Source organism: Podarcis gaigeae (genome assembly GCF_964106915.1).
Source record: "Podarcis gaigeae genome assembly, chromosome: 16".
NCBI classification, from domain to species: domain Eukaryota; kingdom Metazoa; phylum Chordata; class Lepidosauria; order Squamata; family Lacertidae; genus Podarcis; species Podarcis gaigeae.
In genome coordinates this window covers 39061127-39080590 of record NC_139693.1, presented here as the reverse complement: position 1 = coordinate 39080590, position 19464 = coordinate 39061127, and the positions used below count along the sequence as shown (strand labels likewise).

Below are 19464 nucleotides of genomic sequence, written 5' to 3'. Positions count from 1 at the left end.
CTAGCAATTACCCCAGGAGGTGACTGGTGCACAGCACCTATAAATTAATTAGCTGAGACGTAACCAATCAGCATCACCCAGGAAAACAGGTGCAGCTTTAGAACGGGTTGAATTCCAAAAGGGAATCCTCAGATAAAGGTGCAAGAAAGCAAACTGAATGTACTCATATATCAAAGTTGCAGGAAAACATCTCCACTGTATGTCAACTCCCCCAACCCAGACGTGAGGTATGGGATTTCCCGATAACCTAGCCAAATTTCACATTTAGTGCCAGGAAATCCTCCTGACTGCCAGCCATTGAGAGGTTAGAGAGATTAGGGTTTACATTAGATGTTTATTACTCCAGTATCACTTCCTCAGAACATTAATGGGTCATCTAATCCAAAGAGGGCAATGAGCAATTCCCCTAATAAAGCCTTTGCAAACTTTTCGTGACAAGCCTTCCTTGTTTAGATTTTAAAAGCCTGGCCATGAAGTCTGATTGTTCCTGTAGCTCCGTGATTTCCTGTGATTTAAGTGTTAGGTGGCTTGTCTGCTGTTTGGGTGTGTTCCTTAACAGGCTCTCAGCCACAACAACAGTTGTAGTCAAGACTGATACCACGAGTCTCTCCTGTGGAGCTGCCTTAGACTGCTGGAGCTGTATAAATCATGGAGGAGAAAACATATTTCATTGTGGGAGCTCACTATGTATACAACATACATTTAAAAGCACCCCCTACACACACAAACACACACAATCCTGCACATTGTAGTTTTCTCAAGGAGCTACAATTCCCAGCAGACTTTCCCAAAATCAGTGGCGTAGCTTGGGTTGTCAGCACCCGGGGCAAGGCAAGTAATTTGCGCCCCCTAACCCGTGAGCCAGGTAGGGGCAGAGAGCTGCGAGTGCGAGTGCCCCCCCCAGATGTTGCGCCTGGTGCAGCTGGCCCCCCCTGCACCCCCCACGCTACGCCACTGCCCAAAATTCTTTCTAGGGATGGGGGAATGTGTTTTACATGCACGGTGTGCCCCCACCATAATTGGTAAACTCTTCTCATACCCTCCCAAGTGTTCCTATTTTCCAGGGACAGTCCCTCTTTCCCCCGCCACTGCCACTGCTGCCATGTTTGGGGAGGAGGATGAGCTGCCACTTGTCCCAAGCGATGGCAGCTGTGGCTGCAGGAACTATGAGGCAGCATCTCGTTGCCTCTCCATGGCCACCGCTGCTGTTCAGCGCGTCACTGCCAGACAAGGCCAATGTGTTTACAATACTTTTGTCCAAAACCAAGACTGAAGATGAGATCTCTCAATGTCCAGTGTCATGCCATAGACCAGAGTCCGTATTGCCCATGGTTACACAGCTCCATCCCCAGCCAGACTTTTAGCTTAGTGGGCAAAGAAATGTGCAAGTGTGGAAGAGATTGTGGAATGAAGCTTCTGACAACCGATGCTTTAGTATTAACGGTACAGAACAGATTAACTTTTCCTGACTGCACTGAGAAGTCACAGATATTTTAATGGAATATTAGCAGCTTTGCATCTAATTACTTCCAAACCTCCCAGCACTCTCCCTTGCATACACACACATTAGGTCACACATTTTGCTCCCAGTTAATTATTTTCTATTTTGGTATGGTCTAAGGCGAGAAAAAGCTGATGGGTTTGCTGGGAAATGTTGAAGCTATTTTTATGTATTTCTCTTGCTCTCCGCAGTGGCTCCTGCTCCCTGGAAACAACCTTGAAGGACTTCCAGGCACCTGGTGCCTCTGATTTCAGCTATTTAAAAGCTGGCAGCTCTGCTGAACGTCCCGTAATGATGCCCCATCCAGTTCCATTCGCCCAAGGAAAGCATTCATGTTCTGCAACCATTAGTAGTAGTAGTAGTAGTGGTAGCAGCAGTAATTTATTAGTATATTCTGCCCTTCATTACAAGATCTCAGGGTGGTTTACAAGATAAAAATACAAGGTAAAAGCACAAATAAATAGTTTGAATAAAAACAACAAAACAATAATGCCCCCTCCCACAAATTTAAAAGGCTGTAGAATATTAATCCGACTTGTACAGGGGTAGGCAACCTAAGGCCCATGGGCCACAAGCGGTCAACGTGGGTCATTTAACCGGCCCACAAGCCACTCCCAAACCGAGCTGCCTGCTGAGCGAGTCCCCACGCCCTGCGCTAAACCAGCGCTGCATGGCGCAGGGACTTGTGTCTGTGCAGATGCAGACGCCAGAAATCGTGGGCAATCCGGCCCACAGACGGATCTCCGCTGGAGTGAACCGGCCCAGATGAGGTAAACCTTGCTGACCCCTGGCCTTGTATAACCAAAAAATACAAATACATAATACAAATTAACATATAATGCTTAAGAACAATTTAAAACATCCCCACAAATAAACAACATACACCCATATTAAAACCCCATCCCCATTAAAACGATATTTTTAGCACAACAGGGCAGGGCTGGCCCATGTCCTCATTCCACCCCCAAAGTGCCGCCCCCTGACTTGTCAGTTTTCTTGACTTCTACCTGCTCACCTGGGTGCCTGTTCCTGCCTTGATTCTGCCTTGCATTTCCTCCTACCACGACCTGAATCTCTGAGTCCTATCCCATGAAAGCAAGTGCTTCTGTTTGTGTGTGAGAGCAAATGTGCTCATAAGAGGATCAGGTACTCCCAATAACTGCCATGTAGATATTGATCCTTCACCCGTTATGTACAGTACTGAAGTTCTCACCCTGGGCCAGCAGAGGGATACTGTAGATAGTTATGCAAATGAAGGATCGAAAGTGATGTTCAGTGATTGGATAGTTTTAGAAAGTTGTTACAGTAACGAGGTACTGGAGCTCTATATAAGCAGGCTGACTGAGCCCTTCAGTTCAGTTCTGTTTCAGCTTACAAATAAAGAGCTGCTTTGGAAGAATTGCTTTGTCGTCTGATATGTTCACCCACAACTTAACACCCCCCCAAAAAAAATTGTATCTGGAAGTGCACATTTAATATTGCTTTTGCAATTAATATTTGTGCAATCCGTAAGAGGGTTCTTTTATTTTAAAAACCTGTTAAAATACAGCCAACTGTTAATTGAATTGCAGTGGAACGTTCTGAATAAAAATGCCAACTTTTTTTCTGTCTCTACTCCTATGTCTGACCCAGAAATCTAGCAAGTGAAAGCTTTCCTCATAGTTTTATCTCCATGCCAGGAAATGCTTCACCTACTTCCTATGAGCATGCCAGGCTGCTAAAGGAATTGAGACAGCCAGGCAGGAATATTCTAAAACCTGGCAACCCGTTTTTCTGAATCAAATAACTAAATGGCTCTAGGGAGGGAAAGCTGTTGGCTTTACACGTTTCTCCAGCATAGTGTAGCTTTAGGTAAAATGCAGCAAAACATCTGAGAATAACCGGGGAAATGTCAAGAAGTCAAACAGCCTAAAATAGAAAAGGGTTTGGAGGTCAGGACAATTTCAGTGAGCATATAAATCCCTCTGACGTAGATAAGAGCTATGCACAAGGCAAAGAGAAAAGCAGGACACTGAGCCTCAAAATATTGAGCTCTGGGAACTCTCTGTGAATGTTGTTCTCTGGGCTCAAAGTCTCTTCTGGGCATATCCTGTTTAGGTTAAATATTTGGAGCAGGGATGCAGAACCTGTAACCCTCCAGATGTTGTTGGACTTGTGACTCCCATCCTGGTTGACCATCCTGACTGTTGGAGTCCAACAACATCTGGAGGGTTATAAGGTTAGGCCCCACCCCCCATCTAAGTGGCTGGGTTTTAGGAGAAACTTGTCAATGCAGAGCCAGCTCACCCATTAGTTAGGGTGAATCAGCTGCCTCAGGCAGTGGAAGTGCAAGAGGCAGCACCACTCTTGCCCCACCGCTTCCACCACCACTGGAACATCCCCCCTCACTGAGTTCCAATGAGAGGCAAGTGTTCTGGCAATGCAGCATTGCTACTCATCTTCCTTGCCCTGGGGCAGAGAAGTCAAGCACCAAGGTCTTGTGGAACGTTCCCTGCTCTTGCAGAATTCAACAAGAGGGGGCAGTTTTCAGCACACAGTGGAAGGGGGGGGGGGAGCACATTCCCATTTCACCTCACCTTGTTAATACAGAGCTTTTATTGTCATATATTTTTGAGGGCTGAGATAGTTGAATTCATTTTTAAAAAAACATTATAGAAGCCACACAGAGCCTTATCTATCAAGAACGTCAGTAAGAAGAAACCTACTGAGAAAATGTCATACAGCAAACTGTTGCTGGCAACACAGAACCAAAAATGAAAGTGCAGAGCCTGAGAGGGGGGTCAAACACTTCTTTGCATGGCAAACCAAGAGGGCCAATATACAGTACATTAGTAGGGCTTGTCTGTGTTGGAGCATTATTTAGCTGTTAATCCACTCCCCCACCTTCAAATTAGGCCAGTCATCTACACCCGCACATGCTTGGATTTGTATGTCAGGAGCTAGTTGGGTCTTTCTCATTCATACCAGTAGGGGTTACCTTTTGTGTATGTCCCCATCTTCTAATTTCTTTATTATATTATGCTGATTAAGTACCAACAGGGCATGCACATCAATAGCTGTGCAGGCACCTTAAAAAATGAAACCCTGCCCAGGAAGTGCACAAAAGCACAGAGTCAGGCAATTGTAAATTCTCAGCACAATCATATGGAGTGGTTTGCTTTGCATTTTTCTGATTTCATGCAAATCTGAGGGATCAAGGGTGAGCTCCTTCATTTAGGAGAGCACTGCATATTGTTACAAGCACAGCCAGAAAAGCAATGAAAGCATTGAGGAAGTAGTGGCAGAAAATGATGACTAAGCCACCCCCCCAAAACCACCCCAAATAATCTGTGACCCTCAAGTGCAGAAGTTTAGAGATCAATTTCCCTCAATTTATTGGATAATTTCCATATTAGGTAACCCCAAATTCACAGTGGATATTGGTGTTGTTTGAAGATAATGATTTGTGGACTATGCAAATTAAATAGAAATGTAAAGACACAATGAACACCCAGTGAACTCTGGGGTGGACAAGCCCCTAGTCTTCCAAATGAGGAATAACCAGGGAACAAACAGCAGAAATGAGAAAGGCAAGTCTTTCTAGAAGCCATAAAGTTTTCTTTTTATTTCTCTGCAATATAATATTCTGATTTGAGGAGCAGCCTTAGCAGTACAGAGGCAAGGCAAGTTTCGGTAGCACCCTGGAGAACTCTATGCAGGGCTCAGGCTGGAGAATTTGGAAAAGCAGAGCTCAAATGTTGCTTCAGCAACAGTTGTTCTCTGACTGAGCCTTAAACAGTTCTACTGTAGCTATTGGCACCACTTTTCAGTGAGGCACTTCTTCATTTCAAGGGGCGCTGCTGCCTTTAGTTGTCATTGACTCCCAATGAGTTGGGGCTACTATGGTTCCACTGAAATCTTTTCAGCCTGAGGACCACATTCCTTCTGGGGGTGGCATGTTAGTGGTGGGCAGGACTGCAGCAAAAAGTGAGAGAGCAAGATTCTCTGAATGAGCAAAGCAACCGTTGTGACCCCCTTTGACTTTGCAAAAGCCAGGGGTTTAGAAACACACATGCACACACCTTTTCACCAAGACAAGAAAGAGGCAATATCACAGTTCGAGGACACATTTCAGGCAGCCAAAAGCACCTGGGCTAGTGGTGCAGGACTGGAGAAGGCTGTGACTTCCAATTCAGTACACAAAATTGAAAAGATAAAATCATCCCATTGTGACTTAACCACAAACTTCATGTCCAAAAAGAATTCGAATTTTTAAATAATGTATGTGTGTTGCATTTATTAGTGACCCACTACCCAAGGTTGTATAGAAAATGCACAGCATAAAATAGACTAAAATAATAATAATATCAACCAGTAGCAGCACAAAAACACAAAAACGCCAAATGACATCAGAGAAAATATTAACACAATTTAACAAAAATTATATAATCCAGCAGCTAGCAGAAATCCACACAGAGCTAAAGCCATCAGCCTAAAACAGTGAAATGCAGATAATTAACTGGCCTTGACAGAGTGAGGGACGTTACCTGGTGCTGAAAATTTGGTGCCAGGTAAGCCATTCTGGGGAGGGTATTCCATAACCAGGAACTACCTCTCAAAATTACTTCTTTCTCTTTGCCACTTTTCATACGTTAGCTTATGGGGGTACTGGGAAAAGGGCAACTGATGATCTCAGGATCCAGGTAGGTACATACAAAATTCAATCACGCAGAGGCAATGAGTAGGACAATTTTGAAAGATGGTTCCAAAACAGGAATGTTCCTGACAAACAAAATATTAATGTGGAGGCTTGTGGGGGGGGGGGGAGAGAATTAAAGAAAGAAACATACCAACAACCCAGACTTTGATTCTTCATCCCACAGCTCATAGAAACTGATTCACCGGCATTACTTATATTGTGAACAAATGCAGAGAGGGATGAACAGCCCCGCTTGAAAAGTCATTGAAATTCAGCTGCTGCCTTTTGAAGCCATAATCTCAGGACTCTTGCCAGTTTCAACCTCCTGATGCTAACAGGAACACCCACTATTGCCTGGCAAGAAAGATAATACACACAGACACACAAATAATTGTTACGTTTACATACACTTAAAACAACCTATGAGAAGTTTTCCCTTACTGGGTTTGTATAACTATTCCAATTACCTAAAATGTATTTCTTAAAATAAAAAAGTAGTTCAAAGCTTTAAGCTTCTTAAATAGAGCTTGACATATTCCCATGATATCAAAGAGCAAGATGACTACAAAAATACCCAACTGTAGTTGCTATATTTAAACTGTTTTATTCTATCAGAGAAATGCAGCTTTACCATCTTCTAATTTTTATGCAATTGCAGGCAATGGTTATAGGCTGCCAGACGGCAACCCAGGCCTACAGCTTTCTAATTTAGCCTCCCAGTCAGTCCCCCAGACCCAGACTAGTGTCAGTGGTTGGCATAGCAGGGCAGCTGCACCCCCCTCCACTGATGGCAGCCCTCTTGAATGTGCTGCTGGACAGCGGTGGCCATCTTACTGCTCCTGTTTTGCTACCATAGCCTACTTACCTACCTGTGAGATGGGATTCACAGGTTCGTGGAATATAAGGCTATCAATGGCTATTAGTCATGGTGGCTATGTACGAAGGCAGCAGCCTGCCGCTGAATACCAGTTGTTGGAGAACAACAGTGAGTGAGAGCTCTTGCACTCCTGTTCTCCTGATGGGCTTCCCATCGGCACCTGGTGGGCCAGCAGCATAACAGGATGCTGGACTGCCTGGGCTTCTGGTCTGATCCAACAGGGCTCTTCTGATGTCCTTATGTTCCCTGGGCAATTTCAGCAACTCCTGCTGCTCCATCCACTCTTCACTGTCACTATCTGCTTCTGCCCCACTGTGAGGAATGGGCCCAGAGGGAAGGGGCAGGTGTCAGTTGGTCCTAAATTACCTAACTACCTAAATTACCTAACTGCCAAGGAGGTAGGAAAGTGGGTGGGTGGCAGCTGCTGTGAGTGGGCCCAATGTTACTCGGGTACATGAGAGCCCACAAAAACAATCAAAACCAGGAACTGGTAATGGATTCCTCCAACAACAGCTTTCTGCTCTCTCCTCCTTCACTTGTCACAGCAACCAGTGGGGGAGACCTGTTTGCGTGCACATGGCCTAAAATGTATGAGGAATAGATTAGCTTCCTCTACCACCATTTCACCATCTATGTTTTGCTCAATAGGGAAGTTAAAATAGTTTTCCACTCACATTCTTTCATTGCTGAGTTATAGGATAATTGGGAAGTTAATTTCTGTGAGCAGTTATGACAACAGCAACAAACACTGAGAGTCACAGTGGTCTGGTCATATAGTGTCTGAATTCAACTTCACAGCTTAAGAACTGTAGCTAAACTTGGATTAAAACATAATGGAACTACCTGGTTTCAACCTGGATGGCAGTGGACACTTAAGTATATCCCTATTTATCCATCTGCACACATACAACAGTCTAGGCTATTGTCTGATGGAGAGAAGGTTGAATATTGTCTGCATCTATATGGATGGGGCCCAAACCTGAAATAGAAAGGGCATTGCAGGTCAGCATTTGGATGAACTGGCTGAACTGCATGGGGATTTTGAATGGCACCCTCCTGTGCTTTGCTTAACTCCAGCCAAAGCCATTAAACACTGGCCTGACATTTGAGCATCAAAGAGAACTCCATTGTCACACATATTAAGGACAGCCACCAGCATAACTAACAAATCTGCCACCTTACATAATGTGGGGTGAGTGCATGATATTTTAAGCAGATGTCCTTCTTGAGACCAAATCCCATTTATGCTTTCATTCATTTTTTAAAAATGTTTTATCCACATTGTGGCAACGAAGATGGAAGCCCTGATTCATTCTGCATCTACAAATTCTCCAGTACTTCAGTGCTGGGGCCTGAAACAAGCCACACTCTCTGAACTGAAATGCCTTCCTCCTAATGCCAGATGACTGCAACTCTTTGCTAGTGAAATACCCACCATGATGATGGGCAGGATGTATGCAGAGGGAAAGCTTTTGCATTGCAAAGACCGGAGTGGGAGTGGTGGATGTCCTCTGTCTAAATACCAAAATGAATCTGTATCAGTACCTGCCTATGTGCAGACCCTGAACCAAACCAGACTTTCTCCACAAAGGAGAAGCAGAACCCGACTTTGAGCCCCAGCACAGATGGGGACCCTGGGAAGTTAACAACTCCTAAGAAAAAACTGAATTATTCCCCTCTTGAGGAGGCTACAATAATGAGGGACCAAATGTTTCCCTGTGCTAAAAACCCAAACTGTTTGGAAGACTGAAGCCTCCCTGTCTGTCCTCAGTCCTGCTTGGGAAGAGGAGGTAAGTACTACTAGTGCATGCTCTGGATCAGAGCCCCATGGAGATGCCAGAAGAGGCAGAGCCGGGTCTACTGTAAAACCATCAGTTACTGATTGCAAATTGTTGGTGCAACAGCTGTGAGGGGGAGGTCCCCTGCCCAGCCTTCCAGATCCTGCTGCACAGCTCCTTGGCTGCTCCAACTCCTGTCCCAAAACTTCCTTCTTTGGCACCACTCAGGTTTGGAGGAAATGGAAAATGACACCCCATGGCAGCCTTCACCAATCTGATGCTCTCCAGATGCTTTGTACTACAAACTCCCATGATCCTCAGGTAGCACTGCTGGAACGGATGGGAGTTGTAGTCCAATATATAGCCTGTCAGAGAGGGTTGGGTCATCTAGTGTCAGAGCAGAGAGCAATGCTACCCTCATTGACCTCATGCACAGCTTTTTCTCCATAGGAGAAGATAAGCAATTAACTTATAAAGGACAAAGCAATGGGATAATTTTCCGTCCATTACGAATCAAGAATGCTTCTGTCTGACTCCCTATCCTCTTTCACAAGTCCTATATTGAATCTGTGTTTAGGTCAACCTATGACAGAATGTTGGGGTCGGGTTCTAATACAGATAGATGAAGAAGGAATATCAGGTCAATAGACTAGAATAGTATAATCCAAAGTGGAAGGTACTTGTGTGTATATTTTAGTATTCAGGGCTGATTAATATTCTGTCCAGTGAGCTATATTTTGTAATTATTATTATTATTTCTTACACATTTGATATAATAAAAAATAAAACCAAGATAAAACTAAAGAGAAAAGCTGAAAGCATTTATATGCATAAAAGGCAATTTAACACATCCCATCCATTAGTGGAGGCCACAAAATCTAAAACACTCCAAGTTAAAGGCCAAAAGCCTGTATGAAAAGAAACATTTTTGCCTGGCACCTAAAAGTATCATATTTGGCCGTAATGGAATGGAGAATTATACTAAGTACCATTAGCCAATATATTGTATTTTCATAGGAGGGAGGGAGAGAGAGAGAGAGAGAGAGAGAGAGAGAGAGAAAGTAAGTGTGTGTGTGTGTGTGTGTGTGTGTGTGTGCGCGTGCGCATATATTCAATTTCTTTCCCGCCTTCATATATACAGCGCCATTAACATTTGCAGAATAAGAGAAGTGGAAAAACCCTTGCACTATAGGTCTTTCTCATAAACTATATTTGTATTGTGAGGGAGACAAAAAAGGGGGGAGAAAGGATAAGTGAAGTTTCACACAGAGAGTAGGTGAGAAATTGAGTTAAATTTTAGACATAATTTTGGATCAGGGTGAGAATTATGAGATTAGGCCAAAGGTTTAATGAAAGAGGTAAATCCTGATGAGGAACCTAAAGTAGGAGACTTGTGGGGGTCTGGATACGGCTACCATGAAACAGGGACAATCTGCACATGCTCAGTGTAACTCTTTGCCTTATTATCACTTCACATGACCTGGATGCTAAGCTTTCAGGTATCCTGATTCAAAGCCTTCATAATCTCTATTAAAATATTCAGGATTACTTTAGAGGTGAAAGGATATCTTGCAGCATGAGTGGCGGCCAACTTCATCAGATTAATGAACAGGGATTTTATTCCATTAAAGCCAACAGGATTTCACTGAGAATTAATTTGACCTCTTGCAGTGCTGCCTTTCTTGCCAAGGTCCCACTCTGCATTCACACTGCAATCTCAGCTCCTCGGGAGCAGAGAATTCGTATGTGTTGGTCTCCCTTTTAGTTACATTTTTCTGTAGCTTGCTCCAGCTCAAAAATTAATCTGCCTGAAGCTTTCATGCTTCCACAGTTTACAATCAGCTTTGATGCCTTCTCACAGACAGGCCAAAATAACTTGCTTGCCAGTGAAGAGAGATAAATTGGTCAAGAAAACACCATGCGTTTCCAAATTATTATCCCTTCAGGAGAGCCTGATGCCCTCATCTAAGTTCCACAGAGGTAAACAGGAGCAGGGAGTAATATTTCAATATTGGTTTTAAGGGACAGAATTAGCCTATTTGTAGACCTGTCCACACTTTGATTGCATCTGCATAGATAGTCCATTCTTCTTTCAAGGTTCTAGCTCCTTTCCGGCAAGAGAAGTACTAATTTAACTCCTACCTGATAAAATGTGTGACCCATCATGCCCTCTCAGACAAGCTTTTATCACTGGATGATAAATCTGGTCTAAAATCTAAGGAAGCATTTTGTACTAATAAGCAGTTTTTCAGAAGGAGCAGAATTTCTAGTACTGCCTTGGTGTGCATACTTTTGCTGGTTAAAAAACATTAGGGGGCAGAAAGAAGGGGTTGATGCGTATTCTCCAACATTTGATGAATGCCAACAACACTTGTTTTATATTAAGATAGCCTATCATGTAGTGCCTTCCAGATGTTGTTAGACTCCAACTCTCATTAGTCCCAGACAGCATGGCCAATGGTCAGCGATAAACAGAAGCTGTAGTCCAACAACTTCTAGAGGACACCGCTGGCACCAAGTTTTATAGTATATATCAATACTCGGGGTGGGAAACACAAGAGCTATTCTTCCTCCCTGAGAAATCTCTATGTGGGACAAGAAGCTACAGTTAGAACTGGATATGGAACAACTGATTGGTTCAAAATTGGGAAAGGAGTACGACAAGGCTGCATATTATCTCCCTGCTTATTTAACTTATATGCAGAATTCATCATGCGAATGGCTGGGCTGGATGAATCCCAAACCGGAATTAAGATTGCCGGAAGAAATATCAACAACCTCAGATATGCAGATGATACAACCTTGATGGCATAAAGAACCTTTTAATGAGAGTGCAAAATATGGTCTGAAGCTCAACATCAAAAAAATGAAGATCATGGCCACTGGGCCCATCACCTCCTGGCAAATAGAAGGGGAAGAAATGGAGGCAGTGAGAGATTTTACTTTCTTGGGCTCCATGATCACTGCAGATGGTGACAGCAGTCACGAAATTAAAAGACGCCTGCTCCTTGGGAGAAAGGCAATGGCAAACCTAGACAGCGTCTTAAAAAGCAGAGACATCACCTTGCCAACAAAGGTCCGTATAGTTAAAGCCATGGTTTTCCCAGTAGTGATGTATGGAAGTGAGAGCTGGACCATCAAGAAGGCTGATCGCCGAAGAATTGATGCTTTTGAGTTATGGTGCTGGAGGAGACTCTTGAGAGTCCCATGGACTGCAAGAAGATCAAACATATCCATCCTTAAGGAAATTAGCCCTCAGTGCTCACTGGAAGGACAGATCGTGAAGCTGAGGCTCCAATACTTTGGCCACCTCATGAGAAGAGAAGACTCCCTGGAAAAGACCCTGATGTTGGGAAAGATGGAGGGCACAAGGAGAAGGGGACAACAGAGGACGAGATGGTTGGACAGTGTTCTCGAAGCTACAAACATGAGTCTGACCAAACTGCGGGAGGCAGTGGAAGACAGGAGTGCCTGGCGTGCTCTGGTCCATGGGGTCACGAAGAGTCAGACACGACTAAACGACTAAACAACAACAACAACAAAATTCTTCCTCCCAAATTGTAATCTGATATCCCAAATATAATTTGCTAAAATAATAATAATCTATTTGTTTGCTGTTCATTTGGACACTTAAGATATCAAAAGCAAATTTTGTATGATGGTTCCTGAGATCAAGTTTTTGTCTGTGTTTGGATACAATTAGATGCTATTTTGAATCAAGATGGTGGACTGAACCTTTCAAAATTGCACTTTCTTTTTTAGCTTCTTACAGTCCTAAGCAATGCCAGGTGCAAGGCAACTAGTAGTAAATAAATAATGTTGGTGCCACCTGCTTGAGGTTGAGGCATGGTCCTCTTGTGTGTTCCAGCAATACTTACTGAAGACTGATGATCTTAAACAGCATAATGCACAGTTGAAATGCCTGGGAGTTTGACCTTAAATAGATCAAATCAAAGCACTTTCAGCTCAGGCACACTGGAATCTGCTTTATAACAAGTCAGAATCCAGTCCTGTCTACTATCAGCTAACAGCTAGGCAGCAGGGGAAGGACTGCCCATCTTGGAAGACCAGGAAACACTGGAAAGGGCCATTTGGTGGTGACACTGTGGGATATCCTCCCTTTGAAGATCCACTGGGCCTCTTCTGTGTCAGAGTTGCGTTTTTTATTTCACAAAGCCTTCAATTTTATATTCTATCCTTCCTCTCTCCCCCCCCCCAATGATTTTGATCGGTTTTTAATCTGCTGTTTTTTATTGGCTTTTATCTGTGGTCCTTTCAAATAGTTTGCTGTAGTTTATACGACTGCTTATATGTTCCTTGCCTCAACTGCTTTTAATCCTGTCAACTGTTTTTCAGGTCTGAAGACATAAAAGGGTGGGGTTGAAGGGATAAGAGTAATTAATCAAATCAACAATAGCGACTGTACTTCAGGCAAGACTTCGTGAGGCGAACATGCCAAGAGTGTAAAAAACATGTTGTATATTAAAAAGTGCTGGTAGAATCGCGGGGGGGGGGGGCGCATCTGCCCTCATGGCAGCTGTGTGGAAACGGCAGAAAAACGAAGCCGTCTCAGTAAGAATGGCTTGACAGGTAGCACGCGTGTGCGCGTTTCAACATGTTCTCACACCCATAGGTTAACGTGTTTAAAAGATTCAGGTAGGCTCAGGTGTCGGAAAGGTCAGCTGGGCGTGTTGGGTGCGTGTGAAGGCCGGCCACGCGGCCCCTTGACCTGACAGGACCCGGAGGCGGGCGGAGAGGCCAACGGCCGCCCAGCGTCGCCTCAGGGAGGCCAACGGGCAGCTCGGCTCCCCTCCCCCAGCTCGGCTGGAAAGAGGAAGGCGCTCGAGAGACCTTCCTCGGGTCCTTTTCAAACCGGTTTACATTGCTTTGGTTTCGACGCCCGCCTGCCTACTCCCTTTCCAAGCGAGGCCGTTCCCGGAGTTGTACGGAACCAAGCGTCAGCGCGCGCCGCAAAATCAATCCGCGGGGCGGGGGGGCTCATTTTTTCATTGTTCGTTTTGTAGACACGAGCGACTCCCTCCCCCTCCCTCGCGCCTCTTCCCGGCTTCTGGCGAAATCTCAGCAGCGGCAGCGGCAGCCCAAGGGCCGAGCAGCAGGATACGGGTTTTCGCGGTGACGTCACGGCGGGTGGGCGGGGCCTCTTCCCCTCCCCCCTCCCTCCGCTCTCCTCTCTCGGCCAATGAGCATCGTCCACATGCCGCGGCCGCAAGAGGGGCAGCCGCGAGTTGGCTCGGATAAATTCTATTAGAGCAGCGGCCGCCGGCTCAGCCAGCGCCGGGGAGGGGAGCCGGGACGAGGGAGGGCAGGAAGCGGGAGAAAGGGACACCCCAAAAGCCCCGCCGCCACACACAAAAAGGGGGCCAGGAAGCCGGAGAGCCGACCGAGGAGGCAGCGGAGCCGGGGAAGAGCGCGCCGAGGAGCCGCCGGTGCTGCCCCGTCAGAGGAGGGTGGGGCGGTTCTGTCTGCCCCCAACCCTGAGGGCGCTCGCACCTCAGCGAACCCGGAGGGAGGCCAGGAGCCAGGGGCCACTTACTGACTGCGAAGTCAGGGGAGGAATTCTTTAAACCCCCCCCCCGTTTGGGTAGCAGCCCCCTCTTCCTATTTTCGGCAGCCCCTTCACAAAACACCCCTCGAGTTGGACCCGTCACCCCGAGGGAGGGCGGAGAGGGCTGCGTGACGCACCCTTGCCAGTTGGGGCGGGAAGAGGGGAAAAGGGGGTTTATTGCCCCCTCACCCGGGTGGTAGCTGTGGGCCGTGTCCCTCCCCCCGAAAGATCTCTCCCCAAGGGCGTGCGCGAGCCTTGATTTACTGGCTGGCTTGGCCTTGCTAGAAAGCGCCGGGCGCCCCTCTGGATCTCTGGTCTTCGATGGTGACAAATCCGGGGAGGAGGCGGAGTGGGGATCCGTAGGGGAAGGGAGGGTGGCGGGCGGGCGAGCGAGCGAGGAAAGGAGTAGAGAGGGAGGCTAGTGGTGAGCGAGGGTAGGCGCCGCTTTTTTTTTATTATTTGCTGCTGCTGCTGCTGCTGCGAAGAAGGAAGAGGAAGAGAGGCAGCGAAGGAAGGCGAGGGAAACCCGAGCGAGGCTCCATTTGCTGCTGCTGCTGCTTCTCCTCCGCCGGCCTCAGCCATGGAGAACGCGCACACCAAGACCGTGGAGGAAGTTTTGGCTTATTTCAGCGTCAACGAGAGCACCGGGCTCAGCTTGGAGCAGGTCAAAAAGCTCAAGGAGAGATGGGGCGCCAACGGTAGGTCGGAGCAGCAACCCGCCTCCTCCTCGCCGGAGGGGAGATAGATGCTGCCGGGATTGCCTCCCCCCTCGCTCCCCTCCGCATTTCTTTTTTTCACCCTTCTCCTCCTCTCCCCTCGGCTCCTTCTCAAGGCCTAATCGTGGGGCCAGCCACGCGCAGGACACATCCGCACCCCCCCACCCCCCGAAAAACCGGCATCTGCTTCAGGAACCGGAATAAAAGGAAAGGGAGAGAGAAGATGGCTGACTCTTGATCCACCTCGTGGGTTCCCTTCCGTGCCCCAGGCTTCTGGGGCTGTTCCAGCGTACAAGCTGCCCGCCCGCTTGCCTTTCACCTTTAACGAGGGCAGAGCTGCTTCTGTTTTACACGGAACACGCTTTATATCTCTCTTTTCCCTCCCGTTCTTAGCATCTGAGCCTATTGCTTATTTGACCTTTGTTTCTTTTGTTCTTTTCCTTCCGGCTTGGTTCCTCGTTCCTGTTAAATGCTCTTGGTTTAAAAAGAGGATTCTGAAGGTGCGGGAGGGGGCGAGAAGGCACACTGCTTTCACTGTGTTGCAAAACCGGCATTTGCATAGGAAATTGTATGACGGGGCCAGAGGTGAGGGAGCTCCCCTTGAAAAGTGAAGAAGTGTATTTTCTTTCCTCCTTGCTTTTTGAAAAAGGAAGGTTGAGGGGAAAATAAAATCTGTTTGCCTGAGGCTTCAGAGAGGTGTGTGTTGTTTAAACACCTTTGACCCTGTGTGTGAAGCTCCATTAGAAGTTATGGTTGGCAGCAGTGATGACTTGGCTGAATTTGTAACCTCACTAGCTTGATGCTTAGGGTAAAATGCTGGGAGCATGAGGCCTGCTCTCTGTCTCAGTGAAAGAAGGCACCTTAACCATTACATTGTTTGTGCCTTTGATATTAAGTTAAACATTCTAAAAAACCCTTTAATGCAGCTGAGGCTTCAAGTATGGATCCTTTTATACTAGTTTCTAATAATATCTTGTTTTTTCTTCCTTTCTTGGACGTGCTTTCCGGAAATCTTTATCTCTTAAAGAGCTACCAGCTGAAGAAGGTAAGCAAGTTTGTGAGGCATTTCATATTTCTACATGACGTTAATCAGTGTATATTTGACAACTTATGTCTACATTTTTTCTTGGCAGGAAAAACTTTACTTGAGCTTGTTATCGAACAGTTTGAAGATTTATTAGTTAGAATTTTGTTGTTGGCAGCGTGTATATCATTTGTAAGTATCTTATATTTTTTATTTCATATTTGTCTGACCTGCCATATATATAAACCTGCCATGCAGATTCTTCAAAAGTTCTTAAACTGAGAAGTGCAAAAACCATACCTTTTAATTTGCCTTAAGTTTTAGCCTTGGGACTGAATATCATGTTTTCTACCAGAAAGTGTTTTGTCTCTGGATTTTAGTGCAGTTACTTTGACCTCAATCCTAACCATATTTTCTCAGAACAAGTTTGATTTTGCTGGGATACTGCAGTTCAAAGTTGTGTTTTAATGTGGGCCCAGGATTGCATACCAGTTAAAACCAGATACACACTAAAAAATTTTCATACATAGTATCCATGGGATCAATGATATTTTTTTATTTGAAGGTAGGGTCTCCCAGTTCTTGCCTGTTAACCTTGGCCCCAGTAAGAAGGTGAACTAGTATTCTTTGTGTGGTTGATTGTTATGAAACTAACTGAGACTGCTGGAAATCTTTTTTTGGATGCAATGCAAACTGTAAATAGAATTTGCATGGGGGAATATTCCAGTTGCCTTCCCTCGCTGATAATAGCAAGGTGACAGTTGTTGCTCTTGACAGTGACAAGAATGATGACAGCAGTGATGGCACCATTGTTGACCAAATTTGGTAACTGACCTTTGGGAAGCCTCTTGCTTTACATGCAGAATTGGTAGGATGGGACTGTGAAACCGGTTCTGGATATTTTTACTTCTTCCTTATTTAAAAGCCGTTGAATAGATTTAACATTGCCTGGTGCCAGCTCTGTGTTTGCGGAGAAACAGTTAGATATGCAGCAAAGATCGAAACATAGGGTGGTCATGGTTCACACATTCTGACATGCTGAAGGAAGGGGTAAACTGTAAAAGCATTATATGTGGAGATGATACTTAAACAGGATGGCATGGTGCAAATGGTAGTGTTCTATTTGGCGAGACTTTAGCTCTAAAATGCTTGGTAGCATTGGGCATGTTGTGCCAGCCTAAACTATGGACAGGGTTGATGTGAGGATGATGGAGATAAAGAATGTACAGCACTTTGTAACCTGAAAGGTAGGTTAGAGAAGGCTGGGGTTTGTAGGACTGTGTGCACACCAATATGTGCTTTCATTATATATGGAAACTCTAGAGTTCCCCTTTAACTGCAGCTTTTTGTGACGTATTAGCACTTCTGGAGAGCCCCATTATTTCCAGGAGCAGCTTTTCATGGATCACAAGGCACTGTGGTGGAAAGAAGGGGGTTTAAAAATGGGTTATATGTGGAACCTCCACAATGGCTCTCCCCAATTGTGGATTTATGTGGCAGTTTTCAGAGGAACTAAATTCAATCTTCGGGGCCTTTTTAGAAGCTATAAGAGTAGAAAACAGTAAATGGTGCAGAGCTCTCTTAAGTGTTTGCAAAATAATTGTGCAGTAGGAAATACGATCCGAAAAAACGGGTGAGAGGAGGGTTACCCCTTGTACTAATATGTAGCATAGTATGTTGCTGATCTTGAGCCAGTGAGGGTTTCAGATATCTTGACACTGGCATGTGCTTTCAAAGAAGATGGTCTTCAGTTCTGGTACTTATGCATCATTGCAGTTAGTCAAAGCTTGGCACTGATTTTTCTTGTGGAGACGATTGGCTTAGTCATTCTGGTTTTTTTCCTACAAAAGTTAACTATGTATGACTATGCCATTTTAAAACGAGCGAACATTTTATGTAAAGAAAGTTGTGAGTATGAGATGAGACCAACCCATTTTGGGTTTCACTAGAAGGTATGTTAGTAAATGTGGATCACACGTGCCTATTAAATACATTTGCAGTTTTAAAATAGCATTATTGGTTATAAACCTAAGCAGAGAATTGCAAGTTTTTGAAAAACTAATTTGTAGTTTGTTTCACTTGATAAAAAACACTTCATAAAAACCAGGTTTGAACTGAATTTGAGTGACAGTCCATTATTTGTGTTTATGATTTGATTAGAAATGCTCAAGAATTATGCATTCTGAAAGCAGACAATTTGTGAGCACTACGCCTGAAAAGCTGTGCATGTTAACAACATGAGATGACATGCCTTAACTTATTATGCATAGAATTCCCTACAGTTATTATAGCATGGGTTAGGTTTTCCTGGAAGAATCTTTCCTTAAACAATTTCCAGGAAGCAAACCAGTGAATTTATTTCTCCAGAGTATATTCTAATATTTTGAAACTGAATCTGGGGGATGTTAAATCCAGAGTTAAAAGCTAGCAGAAAAATGTGAATAATTTTGTTCTCCATACAATCTTATTTAACTGAATTATTAAAAGTTATTGCTATACAGTGGAAACTCGTGTTACGTACCACCCTCCTTACAAATGCTTCGGGTTACGAGCTCTGCTAACCCGGAAGTAGATGCCCCTTGTTGTGGACTTTGCCCCAGGATGCAAGCGAAAGTCGAGCCGCGAGGCAGCAGCGGGAGGCACCATTAGTGAAAACGTGCCTCATGTTAAGAACAGTTTCCGGTTACAAACTGACCTCCAGAACAAATTAAGTTCATAACTGGAGGTACCACTGTAATCTTGAGGTTTAATTTTATGCTGATTTTAGTAATGCAGGCCTGTATAGAGTATAGATCAAACATACTTGTGTTGGTTTACTCACTATTGGCTATTTTATTTAAAAAAATGACTGTACTCCTTGAATAGTTGCTGTTGAACAATTTCTTTGGTTAAGGTTGCATATGGATGTTGAAATGCAATCCTAGCAGAAGCTTTTGAGATTGTCTTTAGAATTGCTAAGTTTCCATAGGTCCAAAGCTGACAATATTCTAGCCTATAGGCTTTTTGACATCACACATTAAACCATAGTTTGAAGAATAAATTGTTTCTGTGTGAATAAGCTAGTGTGCTGGTGCATGCTGCTGAAAAGTTCATGCTGTGTTCCTCTGCTGTGCCACAGGGAACCAAGTAGGAGTCTGGCTTGTTGTGATATCTGAAACCCGGCTCATGGTTTGATTTTCCCCAAACAAACCATGATCAGTATTCTAAAAATAAACCTAGGTTACTACTTGTGGCTTGTTTCTCTCCAAACAATGAACCTGGTTTTAGACGTCATGACAAGCCAGGCTTGTTTCCTGGCAGTGTAGCAGGAACTGGGGAGGAGTG

General features: G+C 44.8%; 1 protein-coding gene and 1 long non-coding RNA gene across 6 annotated transcripts in view; one reads left to right on the top strand and one right to left on the bottom strand.

The window, feature by feature from the left end:
* Positions 1-1885: 1885 nt before the first annotated feature.
* LOC310834284 lies at positions 1886-12830 on the bottom strand. Of its 3 annotated transcripts, none has more exons than XR_014559137.1 (5): positions 12375-12638; positions 7900-11395; positions 6331-6533; positions 2933-5455; positions 1886-2680 (listed from the first exon to the last, which is right to left on the bottom strand). It is a non-coding gene; the product is annotated as an uncharacterized lncRNA (long non-coding RNA). The 3 variants fall into 3 exon arrangements; XR_014559136.1 differs by lacking the exon at positions 12375-12638 and adding an exon at positions 12664-12759 and having other exon boundaries at positions 1897-2680; positions 7900-8035; XR_014559135.1 differs by lacking the exons at positions 7900-11395; positions 12375-12638 and adding an exon at positions 12713-12830 and having other exon boundaries at positions 1897-2680; positions 6331-7368.
* A 28-nt stretch (positions 12831-12858) lies between these two features.
* Positions 12859-19464, top strand: part of ATP2A2 (ATPase sarcoplasmic/endoplasmic reticulum Ca2+ transporting 2) — a 54225-nt gene continuing 47619 nt past the window's right edge. For all 3 annotated transcript variants that reach the window (XR_014558994.1, XM_083717011.1, XM_083717010.1), the window contains exons 1-3: positions 12859-15098; positions 16144-16161; positions 16250-16332. Coding sequence is in view for 2 of the 3 variants with exons in the window: in XM_083717011.1 (XP_083573137.1) it covers positions 14981-15098; positions 16144-16161; positions 16250-16332 (219 nt within the window). In the remaining variant the exon portion in view is untranslated. The remainder of the gene's footprint in view (positions 15099-16143; positions 16162-16249; positions 16333-19464) is intronic.